Genomic DNA, 20,609 nt, shown 5'->3' with positions numbered 1-20,609 from the left:
TTCTCTGACATATGTGTATAGAGACCTTTCTATAGGGCTCTGATTAGTTTGTCTCACAGAGGCACTGTAAGAGTTGCAAACAGACAGGATTAAGGCATGTTCCTATTCAGACACACTGACAACATATCCCTGATGGAAAAACAAATGTCCATACACACCCACTACTGTGTAGAGAACGGCATAGTTCCCAGGCAACATAAAGTTTTTTTCATACTGCAATCTATGAATTTCCCTGTCTTGATTTTCAGTGTGAAAAGATGCAGCTCTGCTCAGCACCACAGATCACAGAGTACTTGTGTTTGTGTCCAGAATAGGACTGGATAAAAACATCAAATAGAACCAAAGATTTTTCTCCTCCAGATTGCACATTGAATAGTTCTGTCATTTGCATTATCTGGTTTAGACTGTATTTATCTATATTTCCCCATTTTACAGTGTTATTTGGAATTAACATTTTCTAGAATTTAGTCACACATGACAATTTAAAGCAACTTTTTCCAGTGAATGAAATCTGTCCAAAATTCAGATAGCACATAATGGTGACACAAGGGGAAATGTTCAATGTAGGTGACAGTAACTTCCTTGCTTTCTGTGATTTATCAAGATCATATTAAGGAAATTTTATGTAGCACTTTATTGAATGCCTAATCTTGTGATATTCATAAAAGATTAAATAATTAAGATGGGCCTCTTTACTGACACTCTAGCATTAACTGATTTATGTTTACACAATTATCTGCATATTTAATATATATTTATATATCTTTATGAAAGGCTGCTTACAGTCCAGATTTTTTTTGCTCTGAAAATGTTCTCCTCCATCTTTTTACCACTTTGGATATGAAATTTCATTTCACTTGACGTACTTACAGCTGGTAATTCAGTTTTAGTTGCAAGTTAGTCTCTCCCTCTTTATATTTAGAATATTGCTGTCTACTTTTGCTTTGGTCATAAACAGGCTTCAGCTGTTTAATAGTTTCATGCTATTGAAATAAACGTAAAAGAAGTATTCAAATGTATTGAGCACATACTGTACATAAAAATAGACATATTCCATAGGTTTTTGCATATTTTAGGTTCATTTTGCATACCAGGCGTACACAATACTTATGTCCGTTGAAAGAGTAAAGGTACTCCATTTGGGGGTTTGTCGATTTGGCCTTTTGTCCTACTTGGAGTTCCCCCTTTATTTTCGCTGGTGAAGAATTTTCTCAGTTTTTCATCTGATCTACTGTGTAGTGGGTATGCTTGCACCAGTTATAATAAGTAGATGGTATGGTACATTGAAAAAAGGCCTTACAATTAAAGTTAGAAATCAGGTTCTGACACCAGCTTGCCTACCAAACAAATTAAAAAATATATAGTAGAACCTATAGTCAGGAAAGTTGATTGTGGAAAGTGGAGAAGAATGCAGCAGTCGCAGATCAGGAGAGTGAATCCACTTGCTAAGCACAGCGAACAGACTGATAAAAGAGAACTTGAATGTACTGCACTGTCTGAACTCGGTCTGTGACAAAGGGCAAATCAAGGAGATGTAGTCAAAATAACAAGCTGATTTTAAAGCAAAATCAGTATGCTAGATGATATCTACTTAGAAGATTTATTTTAATAACACCCCACTAAACCAAACTGTGATGGGCTTGCAAGTCTTCTTCAGTGAGGAAGTTGCATCAATACAAATCATAAATAATGTGATAACTCAACTCACAACCCTGCAACTCACAACTGGCAACCCACTGAAGCTAAGCAGGTGTGAGCCTGGTCAGTACCTGGATGGGAGACCTCCTGGGAAAAACTAAGGTTTCTGCTGGAAGAGGTGTTAGTAGGGCCAGCAGGGGGCGCTCACCCTGTGGTCCATGTGGGTCCTAACGCCCCAGTATAGTGACAGGGACACTATACTGTAAAGAGGCGCCGTCCTTCAGATGAGACGTAAAACCGAGGTCCTGACTCTCTGTGGTCTTTAAAAATCCCAGGGCGTTTCTCAAAAAGAGTAGGGGTGTAACCCCGGCGTCCTGGCCAAATTTCCCATTGGCCCTTATCAATCACGGCCTCCTAATAATCCCCCTCTATGAATTGGCTACTTTACTCTGCTCTCCTCCCCACTGATAGCTGATGTGTGGTGAGCGTTCTGGCGCACTATGGCTGCCGTCGCATCATCCAGGTGGATGCTGCACATTGGTGGTGGTGGAGGGGAGTCCCCATTACCTGTAAAGCGCTTTGAGTGGAGTGTCCAGAAAAGCGCTATATAAGTGTAAGCAATTATTATTATTATTATTATTATTATTATTATAATAAGTAAAACAGTTAAACAACATCTTTAGGATATGGGCTGAGGCAGCACTAAAATACCTGATATTTAACAATGTAAGTTATTAACCCATTAATTCGGAGCAGGTGGTATGGATGAATGTCCTTATCGTGTCTTTACGACAAAGGTAGATGTTACAGAAAAGCGTCTGGTTGCCATAGCAGCCTGGGAGTGTGAGCCTGCATTCATGTGGGTAATTCAAGAGATGCGAGAGAGTGGATATTCAAGTGGCAGCAGAGGTACAGGAGCATTTAACTGTGCATAATGCTGAACATCAATATAACTAACTTTCAAAATTTTGAATCCAACACTATTGATAACATGCTAAGAAGGTAACTTAAAAATTCATTTTTAATTTCAAATGCCATAATAAAGGCCTACTTTTGTAGTCTGAAACATTTTTACTATGATAACCTGTTGTCGGATCTGTAGGATTTCAAAATGCGAATCAGTGAGATCTTTCACTAGACAATACTGTACATTACTGTATATGCAGTATAGGTTTGAGTGTAGGAGGCCCAGTCTTGGGGAGTACACAACTATCAAGGAAGTGGCACTGTGCCTGCCCCCACCCCATGAACGACAAAATCTTAGCAGGGACAGAACAGAGCTACATACAGTACAGTATACATGTTACATACTGTATATAACCACCTGTTAACCATATTGACTGAAATACAATACATATTTTTTTAAACTTTCATGTATTGAACTAAGTTTTCATGTGAATTATACAGTACATTGAATGTTTTAACTTTTTTCTTCCATCTTTTTTAGTTTACAGTTACATTTTTTACATCATGCCAGCAGAGATGGGGGGGGGTAAAATATAGAGGTGATTATTACTAATTTATCTACAGTAAATTATGAAAAATGATTTTAAAAGAAATAAAGGTCTAATGAAAATTATTAAATTATTTTACTTCACAAAGTAAAATCTGGTCTTAATGGGGACATAACTTTTTTCTAGGTAAACCAGTATTAAAAATTAGTTTTAAATATTAAACCTTTCAGACTGTATATTGAGAGAAAATTCTGGTGTTGCTGGTTCTTTAACACACCATTTTCTTGTAATTGTTTTATTACTAGCAGCTAGAAAAACTGCAGTTATACTGTATATCTGTCTTTTGGTTCATTACAATCAACCAAAAAGTTTCCTAGATACAGGACTGAGAATTCAGCAAGTATGATTACGTTTACTTTATTATTAAGGGCTATGTGTAGAAATTGTTTTGAAATATTTTTTTTGTTTTAAGGATAAAATTCTCTTCATACTTTTGTAATTTGCATAAATGCATGATATAAACGCATCTTTCTGAGCAGTGTTCTTCCTATTTCCAAGGAAATGTGTTGTTGAAAAGCATGTTTGAGCATGCTGCTTTGGAATGCAAAATTTGGCCCAAATGAATCCCATTTATTTCCTAACAGTTACTATTTTGTTCAAAACCATAAGTGGGTTTTTTACATTTAACCTCTTTGTAAACTGTATGAAAAACTCAGGTGTATATTTGTTTGATTTAATTATTGATAATGGTTTGCACTATAGCCTTCCTTTCAGTTTTCTCCAAAATACTGGATATGGATAAATGTGTTTTAGTTTTAGTATGTTCCAAAACCTTTTTTCTTGAGCACCCTTTACTGTTTTTTTATGTTTGGAGCAAAGGAAGTTACAGTGCATGCTATTCACTCTTTATTCAGTGTCATGCCTGCATTTTCTCTGGACCCATGTAGTTAACAGCAGGTGAGATTTCTTCTCTCCATATTAAGCGATAGGCATTTGGAAATTCAAATTGTACAGTATGTGACTGCCCTTACTCTATTTTTACACAAACAAGGTTGCTAATTCATGATTTAAAATAGGGCGGTGTTTTCAAGCTTTTGCAAAAAGTTAGAAAAACCTTCTTTTAAAGTGTGTTTTTTTTTTTTACGGTCATCTGACAGCCATCTTTCGCTCCTCTAATGTGCCCATTTTAGTTAATGCTAAATCATTCGATCAATCACCCAGCCTTGTTGTTTTTAAATTGTAAAGACTCATGTTAAATATTTCATGGCACAAGAAGGTGTGAGTGGTACCGTATGCTTAGAGGTCCGAGAGTACAGTGAGTGATGCTGAACACCAGTGCAAATTAAGAACAGTTCAAGCTTCTTTGTTTCTAACAAGGTTTGGCTTAAGGCAGATAAACAGGCAACAATTTTGGTGACATAATTATTTTATTTGTGCAACTAATATCCTAGACATGATACATCAAATTAGTATTTTGGAAATATCTACAAACTTTCAGTGAGTTTGAGTTAGGCTTAGCCTTTTGCAGGACCATATCCTGGCCAACTGAGTCTCTCAAACACAGCAACATTTGAAAGACAAATTTAGTAACTGACAGGTAAATTTGTTTTTTATTAATTAAAATACTCCACTCAGAAGAAAATTGGTTTCTAAAGTGATGCTAGATTAGAGAGAACCTTTCTCCCTCTACAAAATTAATGCATCAAAATACAGTGAGAAGTTTCTCTTACTTGACTACTGTATGTAGCACAAAAAGGAAATAGTTATTTCCACAAATAAGAATAAAGCTATTTAAATGTAAAATGAAGGTTATATTGTAAATTTATATCTTTCAAGGAGAAGGCCATACAGACTCATGTACTTAGATGTTGCTCCTACCTTCAAAGTTAGATACAGGACATCATAAATGGCAAAAATAATTAAGATATTAACCTGTTTTACCTGCTCAGTGGCACAGAGAGCAGAATAATAAATCTAATCATATTTGCAATATGGACAATTATTATTTGCAATATGGCCAAACAGGGGTGGGCTTGCAGGTTAACTTCAGTAAGAAAGTTGCATCAATACGAATCACTGCAATAAGTAAGTAACGTGTTAAGTATGACTTAGTATGACAGTATCTTTGGGAGAATAAATCACAACAAGCTACTGTAGCAGTACAGGAATAGTACAGGATAAACATTCAGTTAAACAGTTTCATCAGTCACTAAAATCGTATTTAATCAAATCCAGGAATGGGTCAAGCCTTCTAATATAATACATAATTATATTTTAATATTAATATAATAATGTGATTTTATAAAAACTCCAGTATCGTATATACAGTACATGCTATGGCTTTCAAAGTGTAGCTTCTGTCTGACAGAAAATAATAGCATAAAATAATTTCAATTTTCTGCAACTCTTTTGAAAATCAATATCTAGAATGGGGAGAAAATCTTGGTGAGTAGAGCAATTGAATATTCACTTCTCTGTGCCTGTCTGATGCTTTCTAAGTGTTGATGAAACCGACAGAAGAGAAATATGAGCTTTGCTCGCATCATAGAAAAAAGCAATGAAGAAACATTCCCAATGGAGTTCTTTTCCCCTTTGGTTTAGGATTCTCTCACAACCATTTGTGAATTTTCTTTTTTTCATTTTATTTTTTTCTAGTTTTGGTTGGTTAATGTAGTTAATGGCTGTGACAGGATTTCATACCGCTTTCCCATGCATTGCAAAAGCATGTTCAGTGGGAATACATGAGAGAATTAACCTTTTTCTTTCAAATATTCAGAAAAGATTGTGAAACACATTGTTTTCCTATCAGCAATCTGCTTATATTATTAATGTGGCTCGTGCTTTTATCCACAGAGGCATACAGAGACTGGAAACACATTTTGTTAAAAAATGTTGGTTCCAGTTTATACTAATGTTTTGCTTGTTTGAGGGCACATCAGCAGGAGATTTCTCATGTGGGATTTGACCACAGAGCACCATTCCATTGTCTAGAGTCCTAAAAACTATTCTGAATTGCAGCTCAATTTTATTGTCAGTCATCTAATTGTACAGTCCAATAAAATAGAAAATGAAGGCAATGATCTCTAAATGTAAAATCTATGTCTGAACGAAAAATTGATATAGAGAAGAAATCACTAATCTGCATATTTGCAAGGTGATGCAGAAGAATCTTTGTATATACCAGCTTGGATTTGTTTTCCGTAATTATGGAGCATGTTTGTGGATTTGAGGTTGTCATTATAGCTCTTGTATTTAAATGAGCAGTCCCTTGCAGTTAACCACCATCAAAAATTATGAGCCATCCATCCATCCATTTTCTGCTTTATCCAATTCATGGTTGCTGGAGAGCTGGAGCCCATCCCGGCAAGCAATGGGCACAAGGCAAAATACACTCTGAGTGGATGCCAGTCCATTGCATGGCACACACAACACAAACATGCACATATTCACACAAGGGCCAGTTTTCCAAGAAGCCAGTTAACCTACCAGTAATTATAGTAATAATTTCTTACACTTCTATGGCGCTTTTCTGGACGCTCCACTAAAAAGTGCTTTACAGGTAATGGGGACTCCCATCCGCCACCATCCACCTAGATGATGCAACAGCAGCCATAGTGCACCAGTACGCTCACCGCAAATCAGTTATCAGTGGGGAGGAGAACAGAGTGATTAAGCCAATTCATACAATAGATTATTAGTAGGCCATGATTGGTAAAAAAAAACAATGGGAATTTTTTTAGAAATGCCCTGGGATTTTTAATGACCACAGAGAGTCAGGACCTCAGTGTGTACGTCTCATCCGAAGGACAGTACCTTTTTAGCATATAGTGTCCCCGTCACAATACTGGGGCATTAGAACCCACAGAGACTGTAGGGTGAGCTCCCCCTACTGGTCCCACTAACACCTCTTCCAGCAGCAACCTTAGTTTTTAGTAGAGCTTAGTAGGGCTCCCATCCAGTTACTTACCAGGCTCACATCTGCGTAGTTTCAATGGTTTGCCAGTTGTGAGCTGCAGGGTGATACGGCTGTAGACTGAGTCTTTGGACTATGGTAGGAAACCGGTGCATCTGTAGGAAATCTATGTGAACACAGGGAAAACACAAACTCCACACATATAGAGTTCCAGTTCTGGATTTGAACCCAGGGCCCCAGCACTGCAGGACATCATTGCTAACCACTGCGCCACTGTGACGCCCAAATTTTAAGTATATTCTTTAAATTATTTCCCTTCCTGTGTGCCAATATATACATATTTACAATTTAAAATATATAAAGTAATATTACAATAACTTCCATTTGTTTTTAATTGCAGTAACATTATTAAAACAACTGTTCTATTTCTTAAACTTCTGTAATTCCTGGTTTGAGAGTTTTTGTTATTTATCGACCATTCAGTTGTTGAAAATAATTCCGAAAACAGCATTCTTTCTTTGTTGGTTTGTTTGTTTGAAAAAATGGAGGTTCTCTTGGTTTCTCTTGTCTAGCAATACAGAGAAATACAATTTTTATATATTTAGCATACAACACAGTCCAAGAACATTTTGTTATATTCTTTTATTCATGACTTGTGATTCTTCATTTAGATTTTTATTTGGGATCTTTACCAAATGTATTGAATAAGCACTATTAATATTGCATACTCATAGTTAACACAAAATAATTCATATATTTTTTATTTGCAAAACTGAGCAATATAATAATTTTCATAGTAATAGCTATTTGCTTGGAAAGAATCAACAAGTTTCAAACTTGCTTTATTTTTTTCACCTCAGCAGTTACTCTGTAGAAGGCCTTTTTCTCAAGGGTCTTTATTCCAGTGTGTTAAGGTAAAGGCAGAATAATAGAATATGTGTCACTTTTTAAAAGCTCCACTTTAAAAAACTAGTTACTTATTTTTGTTCAGCAGTTATTTTTTTTAGTCTATGAAGCAGGTGCTTTAATTTGTCCATGCTTTCTTAAAAAGTCAGGTGAGGAGTTGTGTCAGTGTGCATTGGCTAAAAAGGATCAAGCAAAACTTTCAGGTGTGTCACCCGAAGAAGGCGACAGAAGAACATTGTTTCTTCCTTCCGTTTTTCAGTGTGGAATTACCCTTGACTTGTCTATTAACTCTTTTCCTCCTGTCCTGATTTTCATAAACATGAACTATCTGTCACAAACAGTTCTTTCCGGGCCCTATGCAGACGACATGATCCGGAAGGGAGTGAGGAAACGTTAGGAAAAAGTCATGCAGGAGAGGGTATGGAGACAGGGGGCGTGTCCAAGGGGTGCAGGTGTCCAGGGGGAGTGAGTCCGGGGCGAACGATCCATGAGAAAATCCAAACGGGTAATCCAAGACAGAAGGTAGAGTCCAAGGCCAGGGGATCCATCCAGGGAATAAAACCATGAACCAGGTCGGGACTTGCGGGGCGGGGAATCAGTAACAGAAGGTTAAAACCATAACGGAGCCAGACGCAGCAGGACCCCGGGCTCTCACGAAGCGGAATTCAGTGAGGAACCTCGAAAGACGTCTGCTTCTGGCTTTTAAGGGGGAACAGAAATAGGAAACAGGTGCAGGTAATGGGGCAGAAGGAAGGGCTGGAGCGCCCTTAAGAGGAGGAGAAGCGATCCTGACACTATCCACCTGTATCCATCAATGCAATAAACACAAAACATATTATACAGTATAATGTTATTAAAAGAGTTCCTAGTCAAATGAAATTTGCTATCAATTATAACATTTAGTTTAAGATTCAATATCTTTGTGTACTTTATTACGTTCTTCATCTCAGTTTTGGAGGACCTGCAAACCACTGTGATATTGCTTTAACATTGATGCCCAAGCACTATGCACATTGTCACATGCTTTCGTTGCATCACATCACATTATTTGATTGGAATTCATGCTTTCCATACATCTTTGTTATTGACCTGGTTATCAGTGATTTAAGTTCCCAATATGTATTGAATAAATATGCAAGATGCATCACTTCAGTGGATACATAATTGGATAGTTTCTTTCAATTGTAAAGTTTCTTATTTACCTGACTATATCTACAGCGTGTAATTACATAGTGTAATTAAATTAGGAAGTATGAGTCTTATTTGATAATCTTCACTCTAAATTACCAATTACAAATGAGAAATTCAGGTTTTCATTTTGCAAAATTAATAAGCTGGTAATTCACCACCAACGTTGTGTTGTTAATGTTTCAATGTTTAAATATATCAGTGTTTAAATCTTTAACTTAACTTAAATTTTAAATCTTTTAATCTTGTGCATTCAAGATGTTTGAACTTCATTAGCCTCTGGTTGCACACATTTAGGATGAAAAAATGACATTTACATCTTCAGTAGATATACAGTAATTGTTCATAAGTGGTTTAAAGTAAGATATTATGAGCTATTGTGTATTACTTTAACTGACCTGGAACTGTATGTTAAAATAAAGAGTATATTCAAAGACAAATATTTATGTGTTGGACTTTAAATGTGACTAAATCTTCTAATGAAAAAAAATAAGAATTTGGCTACCTTTCTGAAACATGGTTTAAAACTAAAGAAGCAAATATTCTAGAAAATTAAAATATTTTAAATTAAAATATTTATATTTAAAATATTAACATATTTTTTTCTATTTGAGTATTTAAAGTGACTACTACAATTTTGTTGTTATATTAATGGATTGATCATTCCCACACTTTTTCAACAAGTCCAGTCACTCTGAATTACATGAAGAAAGAAATATTTGTATTCTCTTTCTTCTACCAATTATGATGTGCCTTACTTCACTGTAGTACACAGATTTTCTTTTTATTATACCGTAGCAGTCGCTTCTGTGAAAACAGTTGAATTAATAACAGTGCTGTCTTAAAGAGGAGCCATTAGCTTGGTATCTGGGATTATGTCACGATTTTCATTATGTTGACCGCAGCAAAATGTTGTCATCTAGAAGCATCTGACGGTTCTATCGAAGCAGTATGACACTTTTTATTTTCTCTCCATTAAATGAAATGTACATGTACAGCTGTCTGCACTTCCATTTAATGTGTATATTTCTACTGTAGAGTATATTACAGAGAGCTCATTATAATAGATCTTTTTCTTTTTCTTTCTGATCAATGCAGGAACATCCTTTGGGGATGTAGGTTATGTAAATGAATGTTTAGACCTGCCTAAGAGAATTTGATTTAAGCACCTCTATTGGCCTGTGAAAGGTCTAATTACCTTGCAAATCACTGATAAACATTCTTTCATTTGCCGTAATATGCCCTTAGCACAGGATTAATTTATTTTAGGTGGCAGTTTGCCTTATGTTTCAGTAACGCTTTGAGCGTTTATTTTTTTCCAGTCTTTTTTTTTCTGATTCATTTCTGCATTTTGTGTTTGTGATTCTGCAGCAAATATAAAACTAACTCGAAACTGCTGTAATCAAGGAACGTTGAGCGGTCGTTAAAGGGACTCATCTATTCCAGCTACATAGAAAGAAAAGTTGTTTTAGAGGTTACATGGGAGGGACTATGCTGTAAGGGAACAGAACTGAGAGTGAGTGCATTTGAATGCACAGAGCTGCCTGATGAACAGTGCTCCCTAGTGCAAGTTCTTCCTCCTCCTTTTTTTTTTTTCTGTGTCTGAGGCAGCGAATTCCAAACTGGCACAGCCAAGTCTTTCTCCCTGAGCCATTTAGGAACAGGTATTCTCTTACAAAAGTAACATTAACTACTCCTTAGGATGTCTCAACGAGTGGCTGAGTGGTCATCAGAGCATTCCAAAGGAGCACGCCGGCACTCATAAACACACAGCTCCAGGGAAGAACAGAGAGAGAGCTTGATATGCAAAGGCTTTGGCTGACACCTTTTCTCCGTGCTGTTTCCCATCTCTTTAACCAGTTGAAGCACTGCGATAAGAAACCGATCACTCGCAGAAGCCTTTTACTTACACATAATTTGAGAAGAAGAGGATTTTTTGGGGTTATTTTTTGGTGGTGGTTCGTCATCCTAGCTTGAAGTTGTCAGGTAGAGAAAAGCAGCAACTCCAGAGCTGAGTTTAGATGGTGTGGCTCCCGAAAGCATGCTGAGTGTTGAGTGGGAGTCGGAGGGACTGCAAACAGTGGGCATTGTTGTGATTGTTTGTGCCTCTCTGAAACTGCTACACTTGCTGGGACTGATTAATTTTTCTGAAGGTAAGACAGATGCTCAGCATGCGGTTTAAAGATACTGTAGTTTACATAGGAATCGGCAGATGTGTTTGTTTATTATTAATTTTCTTACAGTTCTGTATATACTGTAACATATATGTTTTAGTTTCTTTCTGAGCCAATTGTGGCTTTAATTGCATAATGCATGCTTTCATGTTAATGAGTCTTAAAACAGAAAGCCAATTCAGCAGTCACTAAAACTTCATTTGTGAACCCACTTATTCCATTTGATGTTGTACAGTAGTTAGAAGACACTGTGATAAGTACAGTCAGTTTGTGGAAGTGCCCAGACTTCATTACACACTAAACTAAAAAAAACACCTCTAAATTTCTAATATTAGATATTTGATCATCTGTGTAATTATTATTGAGGTATTTCTTAGCAGTTCTATTTAATCAGTTGACAATTGATTTAAAAAAGCAGGCATTTCTCAGATTTGGTTTTGGTACTGATCAGATAGTAGTAGGGTAAATTATTTTGTTTTGTCCACGAAGGTTAATAAAGAAAACCTATATGTACTACTTTTCTTATAATTTGATAATATCTGTGAAAAGAAAGCAAGTTTTGGTATAATAGTGTCAGAGGTATCTGGTTACATACAGTAAATGAGTCTCTTTTTATCTAATGGTTTATCATTTTGTTGTTGGATAAACTGTGATCATACAATATTCCTGTTATTGTAAAAGTGGCCACAGTTTCACAACTTGTCATTCTTAAAACTTGCCATTTTGTAATTCTATTTTTCCAAGTTATCAAAAATAATAATAAAAAGTATGTGATGTTTCATTTTCTAGGTTACGGCAGTATTGAGATGCCTGTGCAAACATGATGCAGACTTTCTCAGTGTGAAAATAAAATTAATGAGTTTTTTGCTCAACAGAAGGCAATTAAAACACAGGAATTATGAGTCAGCTTTTAGACAGTGCTGTACAGTATATGCCTTTATTTTAGGATGTAAATGAAAATCTGATAAGATCCATTATCATTGTAAGTAACTGCAAATAAGCATGTTGCAGGGAGAAATTATGGAGTGGTTTGATTAAGTGCATAGAGACTTTAAAAATGCCCATTACATTGTTTTTTTTTAAATGTGCTGCTCAGAGATACTTGTTGATGTAAATATCATGACTAATATTAAAGATTGAAAATCTCAGTAGCTACAGTATAAAGTTTCCTACAAACAGTTTAGATAGGCCTTTAATACTAAAGACCCAAGGCTTGTGTTTCAAATTCCATCAACTGTTTTAGCACTACAAAAACATATCAAAATGTGTTATGGGCAGATGATGCCAAAATAACATATTGGTCTAAATTGCAATAGTTACAATTAGCACAGATAACTCTCAGTCAACACCATCTCTTTTGGTGACAGCATTATCGTATGGGGCTGATTCTCATCAGCAGGGACTAGAAGACTTGGCTAGATTGGGGGAAAATGAATTGAGCAAAGTACAGGCAAATCATAGAGGAAAAAATGCTTCTGTTTGCACAAAAACAAATGCTGGTAAAAAAATGAATCTTTCAGCAGGACAGTAACCTAAAGAAAGCACAAGGACAAAGCTACACTAGAGTGGCTTAACAAGAGGAAAACAAATATCCTTGAGTAGCCCAGTCAAAAGTCTTAAATTGAATCCTATAGAAAAACTGTGGTAAAACTTTAAGATTGGTTTCCATCAGTGATCCTAAACCAAACTAACAGAGCTTGAGTGAGCTTTCACAGGCATATTGGTGACAACTGCACCATTTCGGTGTGCAGATTTATCTATAAATTCTTGCAATTGTAATGATTGCAAAAGTGATGATATACATAGAAATTAATGCTTGTGCAATCAATATATTTGAACTTTTTTGCAGTTATAGCCATCCTGCCACTAAAGGCTGTTACACAGACTCTCAGACTATTCTTTGTAAATAGCTACAATACACAGTCGGTGTTACTTATCTAATTGATTAGATTAGTGGTGAATGTTGTTCTTGTACATCCTTACATGAATGTAATTAATTACCTTTTTGTTGTAAATCCCGAAAAGGACCCCTGTAAAGCCACCTGAACTTTATCTCTCTTGGCCATTGTGAAATTTAATGTCTGTAGACCCTTGGGATCATACAGATGAAAAGTAGGGTCTGTTGTAAATTGGTCCTGAAACCCAGGAGCACTCTGACATTTGCAAATGACGTGCTGCTACCCTAGTTTTTGTTTTCTTTATTTTTGAAAACTAAATAATGGTCTAATGCAAGGAGCTGATTTGGGAAGACCTGAGCCCTCATCAAAAACCTGTAAAGCTTTGGGGAAGAGAAGGAAGTCATAATGAGAATGGGACCTACTGTATCCCTCTGGCACGGGAAGTGTGGCAATACATCAAGAGGGACTGCCAGTACCTCCCTGAAATTTTGACCCATTTGGTAGTCGTGGAAACTTGGGGATGGTATGAGTGTTGTGGTGATCTTTGCCACCCAGTTAATAAGAGGGCCCTGAAAGGGACTTACTGTAGATTTGTGTGGCAGTTATAGGGGATCTGGCTATGACTAGCATTGCTTCCCCAATCAAAGTAATCCTGCCATGACTTCCTGCTCACTGGGGATTGGATCAGAATACAATTTTCAGCCCAAGGAATTGGAAAGTTCCAGAGCCTAAGCCTATATCTGAAGCTGAGCTGAAGAAGTTGTTGAGCATCCAAGATGATCCAGAGGTGCTCCAGCTGCCAGGACCAAGTAACTGAGTGCCAGCAGCTGATCACAGAACTTCTTAGCCAGCAGCAGTGGCAGGAAGCTTGACATGGTTCTTGAACTTTCTTCAATGGGATAATGCTACTGTGGGGTAACTCCAGCAGAACACTAGACAGAGCCAGCGAGAAAAACTGATTCACAATTCCACCAAATTAACCTGTGAACACAGGGAGAAGAGTGAGTCCCTGCAAGCATATGAACACCTTTGGAAGAACATGGAGTCCAAAATGACTGCTTGTGACATGAAATGGACAGTGGAGAAAGAACTTAATGCCTAAAATGCCTGCCCATGTGACAGATCAGTTAGCTGAAGTTCTGCCAGAGTGAAAAAAGAAAGCAGACTTCAGAAGAAACTGAAAGAGGTGAGTAATGAGCTAAAAGTCTCAGAGTTGCAGCAATGGCCTCCAAGCTGAGCTAGAAAAGACCCAGCAGGAGGTGGCCACAGTTTGAAAGATCCAACACTGGCTGAGAAGTGCTGAGACATTAGTGGAAAAGGGGGACAAAGGTGGAAAACCTGCAAGCTCAGTTCATCCAGCCCATTCTGAAAAGAAAGGGTTACAAGAGCATATTCTTTCCACAGAATTGAGAAGAATTTGTTGCTAAAAAAATATTAATCAACAAAATAATTAAATCTTTCAAAGGTTAATAAAACACTAACAAATTACAAAGACTCTTTAGAGACATACTGTATAAAAAGAGATTCCAGGAATGAGGGTGGTTCTGGGCTGTGATTTGTGGTGACCCAAAAGCTCCCTAAGTTGAAGGACGTGCTTTGTCCTATGAACCAAGAGTCTTCTGAGGTGAAGGAGAGGGAACCACAACAACCTATTGTCACCAGGCCCTGAAGAAGATGATGAAGCATCTTGGCCTGTGTCTCCAGGAGAGGAGGAACATGACTCATTGATATTGTTGTTCCAGCCTGAGCCTTCTGGGGAGGAGGGACACAAAACAGTAGCATTGCAGCTATGTCCTGAACCTTCTGGAGAAAAGGGACATAATTCCCATTTTGGTTTAAACATCTGGGGGAGGAGGGGTACTTCAGAGTACCATGACCTCTCCCGTCAAACCAGAGAAGAGAGAGGACATTCTATGGAAAACACCACCACTTTCCCTGCAGTCTTCATTGAAGGCCAGCATGATCTGTTCACATCTTCCATAAGACAAATGGGAACAAATATTGGGTCCTTTTTAGAGGAGAGTAGAGACTTGAATCCTCCAGCTTTTCATATAGGCAAAGACTCATTGTACCCAGCTCCTTGTCTGCAAAAGGTTGACACTCCCCCTCTTTGGAGGCTTCTAATCTTTTTGAAAGCTATACAGTGGTGTTAATTAGCAAATTGATTTGAATAGTGGTGTAAGCTGTCCTCGCCCATTCTCACATTGGTGTAATTAAGTTTGTGTTTGGTATTAAAATTATATGCATGATGCTATGGTAATGGTTATTTTATTTCTGAGTGCTTTGTTTTTGGCCATTGTAAGGTCTTATGTGTGCAGATCCTTGGTATCAATCTGGTTAAGAGTAGGACCTGTTATCTACAAAAGTGTTCACTTTAAGCATTCGTATTTTTAGTTTAGCAAAATAGAACATTATTGGATGGAGGCTTTTTTTTATGAAAGATTAGGAAGTGTCTTGTACCTCAGAATGTAGATGCCTAAGCCTATCTTCTTAAAGATCTATTTTAACATGTCTGTCAAATCTGAAGCCTGTTACAAGCATTGAAGTGGAGATGTAATGTTTTGCTGCCACATCTTTGGCAATTGATGCTCTGCTTGTCCAGGATAAAATATGATTTATCAGGCTTTTGGTCAGACAGCCAGTGACTCATCTGCTAATAGTGTCACACAAAGCACACTTAAAATGGTATTAAGTTTACAACTAGTATGTTGATAGTTATAAATGTCAATCAAGTCAACTAAAATTAATTGTACATTCTTAGCAGTAAATACCAGAAAGAATCATTATTTGACTGTAGTGATTTTGTAGAGTAATACTATATGTACAATGCAGAATACTTTACGTTTAAAGCAGGAGGATGACCTTAGTTTGCTTGATGGGGGATTATGAATAAACCTATATCTTGTATGAGTCTCTCTAGCTAAACCTAAAGCATCTTTTACAATTAAACTGTTCAAATTAAGATACATTATCAATTAAATTCTAATTCTTCTGCTCTGTTTGAAAAATATTTTGGTGATAAAAGTTAATATGCACATACCAACATAATAATGGTTTGCCTGGAGTATAAAACGTTTTATATTCATAGTAAAAGATTTGTAATAACTGAACTTTCACTGACATGAAAAAATATGTATTGATATACATATCATGTAACACACAACCTTTGTTTACTGTATTTAAATATTATATTATGTTGTTCTGGTAGCAAAATGTTCTCATCAGTGCAAGCTGACTGATTTTCTCCTATAAGGGTTTGGTGTAAGTACAGGTATATGCGGCACAGCTGGTAAAGTACAGTAGGTTATCCATTGCATTGTGTAGAGCTGAAAGGCAATTGAAGGGAGGTGATGATTACTTCAGGTATCTGTGAGCAGATGTCATCACCAAGTTGTCAAAGACATGAATAAGATGAAAAACCATGCCCTGATGGCATGATCTTCACGAGCTCAACACAAGAAAATGTGACCTTTCACTAGTAACTTTTGGCAATCAATGATAATGATTGAGTGGTAAATGGAATTTAATTTAAAAAAAAACTACTGTTTCGGGAGAATAGCTTTACCATCACATATATTTTAATATACCTTGACAAGGAAAAACGTTTCACTTATTTGGATGCTGTACAACCGATTACAACAGCTACTCGAATTCTAATTTGTTTTAATCATTCAGATGTTTTAACAATAGTTTTAACAGTAACCAGATGTTGTACTTCTCTGCATGCCCCTTCTCAGCTGCACCCTCTGGGAGTGGTAAATGTCAGACAGCAAAGCTTACCCACAGAAGATTTGTGTTTATTTTTGTAGGCAGACAAACACTAACAGGGACAATTAACACAAAGTGCTGACTTGCGTCTTATAAGCAAAAGACCAGTCTGTGTGTCAAGAATGATAAGTATTTCCAGGGAGGGATCTACTGTAGTGTTATTTCCTAAAAAAAGCACAACTCTCACCAAACTTTGAAATTTAAAGCTATTAGCAGAAAGAAAGAAAACTTTGTTGTGGATATACTGTATCTAACGACTAAAAATCCTTTCATGTCCTTTTTACTTTAAATCACAATTCAAATATGTTACCTCAGAGGTTTTTTTCTACTGCAGTGTCTTTCTACACCAAGAAATTGGATAACATTTGAAAAATAAAAAAGCCATAGATTAGAATGTGACCTGGCTCACGAAAGAATCTGTGACACTTTCAAAGTGTGAGGTACGTTTTTTGTACTTTGCAACGTACTGTAGGTTGAGTGACATGTGGAAGATTTGCCTTTTGACTCCATACTTTCAGGGGTCATTGGTAAACAAAGTTCAGCTTGAAAGGTCAGTTATGTTGCAATTTGTAACACAATGTGTGGCCAGGTTTGAGCTCAGGAAGACAATAGATTGCTTTTCTGCCAAATTTACTTTTAAGCAGGGAAAATTAATCAGAAAGTGACTGTGTTGGTTTTGCATTTTTAAAGCCATTTGAAAATGTAAAAATGCTTTGTTTATTTAGTGATTCGTTATGCTCTGCTTAATGATGAACATTTAAAATGTTAAAAAGACAAATATCATTAAAAAATGTATCCAACTATCTTTCAGTAAATATTAAAATAATAATATTGTGGTGTTGTCTGTTTATTTTTTACAGCTTCACCAAAACAATCCTGAAATATATTAAGAAAGTAACCTGTTTAATATTTAATGTGTAAAGTATTACATTACAGCATTCTGATATTCCTATGCCTTAGTATCTCATCACTCACTAAAGAGTGGTGCTGAAAGATATAACCCACAGCACATTTAAGAGCAACAGGAGCACCTTAAAAGTCTATTTACTATATGTATAATTTACAACACTGCCAGCAGGAAACACATCTAGAACCACTGTACCACTACTCCTTCACTTTCCTACTGTAAAGCACTATCTGTCACACTAGATATTGAACTAGTTTAAAGTTATAGACATTGTTTGACAATGTGGATTGTTGTTTTAATATTACAAATTGTATAATAGATCTTGATCAGAAGGCAATCTTTTTCTCATGGATGTTTATGTTACACATGTATGCTAATTAGGTCTTAGAACTTCCTTTAGTCCTTTAGTTCTGAGAGAAATCTTATGCCTTTCATTCCTTTATGGTTTTGTTGCTTACAATGTTGTGGCTTTGTTTTATTTATTTGTTAAAACCAACCCATGCACTATTGGGTCTTCATGTTTTTTTTATAATGCAAAGTACATAACTAGCTCAGGTTTTCCATGATAGCTGTTGCAAAAGACCTATTAAGGATCAGAAAATGTTTTGGAGAAAGCTGAATTGTAGGAAACAAAACCATGTACATGTTTATATGCAGTATACAGTATATGTTTCAGTAAGGAAAATGGCAAATCAAAGTTTTTAAATGTAAAATTTTCATTTTTTTCTTCTCCAAATAAACATTTACAGTACCTTTGAACATTTTGGCAACTATCATAATCTTGCACAACCTTGTATAGCTCATAGATTTTTCAAAAGGAAGAAAAGGTAATGTTGAATGTATATCAGGGCATAATTGATCTCAGATCATTTAAATTTCACTTCCTTTTCAATATTTCATCAGGACTCTCAATAATCTTCTGTCTCTACCAACTGTATATTTGACATCGAATACATCTGAAATATATACTTACTTTGCATGTTTCAATTACCATTAAAATATCTGCCCTGAAAGCCATGTCCTTTCTGTCACTGAGGGTTAAAAAGAGGATGTGTGGTGTTAGCCATGAATACTCAAGAAGGCAAAAGGATAATGAAATAGTTTGTATGAAAGAATGGAATGCAGGAGGGCACAGAACATCTCTGATAGCTGCAGCAGTAATTTATCTTATGTAAGAAAAAAATGTGGTCACTGTGATGGGATATTAGTCTGCATCTCAAAGTCAAACAATTAATATAATATTTAGGTCTCACTGGATGGGATGTGAATAACATGGGTTTTTAAAATGAGATGGTTAAAATTCTGACATGACAAAACCTAGTATCTATTTTCTTTAATGTTAGAAAGCATCCAGTTCTGTTTCATTTCACTTTTTTGAAAGTACTTATTTCACAAGCTTTGCAGATTAATTGAAAAAAAACTACTATGTGCCTAGAGGCAATGCTTTGTATTTAATTATCTTTTTATTAAGTGCATTAGGTTCCGTAATTATTTTGGTGGGGGTATATTTAAATTGTAACTAGGTAATTTGTAGTTGAATTTAAGATTAGCTACCACAGTAAATTTATGTTGAACAGAAGCACTGTTAAATTTGGCAGTGATATTAATTAAGCAGTTTCTAACAGCAATAGAAAACTTCTGATGGATTAAACAATGAAAAACAGCAAATTTCCAAAGCTCTTTGTGCTTTTGCCTAATTACCCTTACAATCCTGTCCGTATTAACACAAAGTACTTTAAATAAGCTCTCCTGCTGGGCTGTGGTGCATTGCATTCCTGCCTCCTGCATTTTGAAAGGTTGGGAGGCATAGTTGTGAAAAGCAAACAGACAGAAAAGAAGCTATTGACCACTATGTGTAAGAAGCTTCCACCTTCATCAGTCAGTATAACCCCTGATTCAGACTGAACACCCCTATTTCGAGCACTTAAAACACTTCCTTTCTGGTGGCTGCTTTGGGGGATCAATATTTTATACGACCTTGTTTTCTTGTCAAGAAAGCCTATCCAGAAGAATTCTTTTTTCAGTACTCATTAGAAAATGCACTCTGGGATTTAAGAAGAGAATACTAAAGACCGATGCCTCACGAGCTACTCCGCCACAGATTGTCTCATAACAAAATTAAAAAAGATGTTTTTCAATCATGATAAAATAATAGCTTTCTGCCATAGCAAGTTAGGAATAAGCATTGTTACTCTCCCCTGCTTTATGAGAAGTCTTACTTTATTTAAGGATCTCAGTGACAGTCCTTTACACACTTGTCTTGGTGTATTACAACAAAGCATTTAAGCATTACAAAACAGAATACTGAAGCTGTAATGAAGGGCTTGCATAAAAAGGCTGCTGACCAGGTAATTGTAGGACTGTTGACAACAAAGATTAGGACTGCAAAACAGTTTAATTTTCTGTGCTGCCAATAATGATAGCCCTCGTCCTTTAAAAGTGTAGCAGTTGTACAAATCAATAGACTTTCTGTCCATATTGTCAGTATTTTGCAGAACAATGGCAGACTATACTTCAAAAAGATAAACAGCCAGGGGCTTCCACTATATTCTAGCCTTTCTGAGGAACAGAATATTTGATTCTGATATTTTGTTTATTTTTTAAATTAAGCAATGAAAATGTAATTGGTGCTCTGATCTTGCTGTGTTTCACAATATAATACAAGTTTTTCCCCCTGAGGTTTGTAAGACTAAAATGACATCTTAAGTGGAAGTCATTAATGAAAAATGTACCCATATACTGTAACAATTATTGTTTTGCTAA

The 20,609-nt window shown here is 36.1% G+C and overlaps 1 protein-coding gene across 4 annotated transcripts in view; it reads left to right on the top strand.

Moving 5' to 3' along the window:
- The window catches only part of kcnip4a (potassium voltage-gated channel interacting protein 4a), a 540,475-nt gene that overhangs the window by 447,879 nt on the left and 71,987 nt on the right, over positions 1-20,609 (top strand). The window contains exon 1 of one of the 4 annotated variants that reach the window (XM_088625552.1): positions 10,666-11,252. The exons of the other annotated variants lie outside the window; for them this stretch is intronic. Within the exon in view, the coding sequence (XP_088481678.1) occupies positions 11,141-11,252 (112 nt within the window). The 5' untranslated portion in view covers positions 10,666-11,140. Of the gene's footprint in view, positions 1-10,665; positions 11,253-20,609 lie in introns of those variants that run through there. 4 annotated transcript variants of the gene reach the window in all.

This window comes from Lepisosteus platostomus, chromosome 1 (assembly GCF_059453375.1).
Source record: "Lepisosteus platostomus isolate fLepPlt1 chromosome 1, fLepPlt1.hap1, whole genome shotgun sequence".
NCBI lineage: Eukaryota > Metazoa > Chordata > Actinopteri > Semionotiformes > Lepisosteidae > Lepisosteus > Lepisosteus platostomus.
The sequence above is the reverse complement of the archived record's forward strand: the minus strand, read 5'-3'. Positions and strand labels throughout refer to the sequence as shown.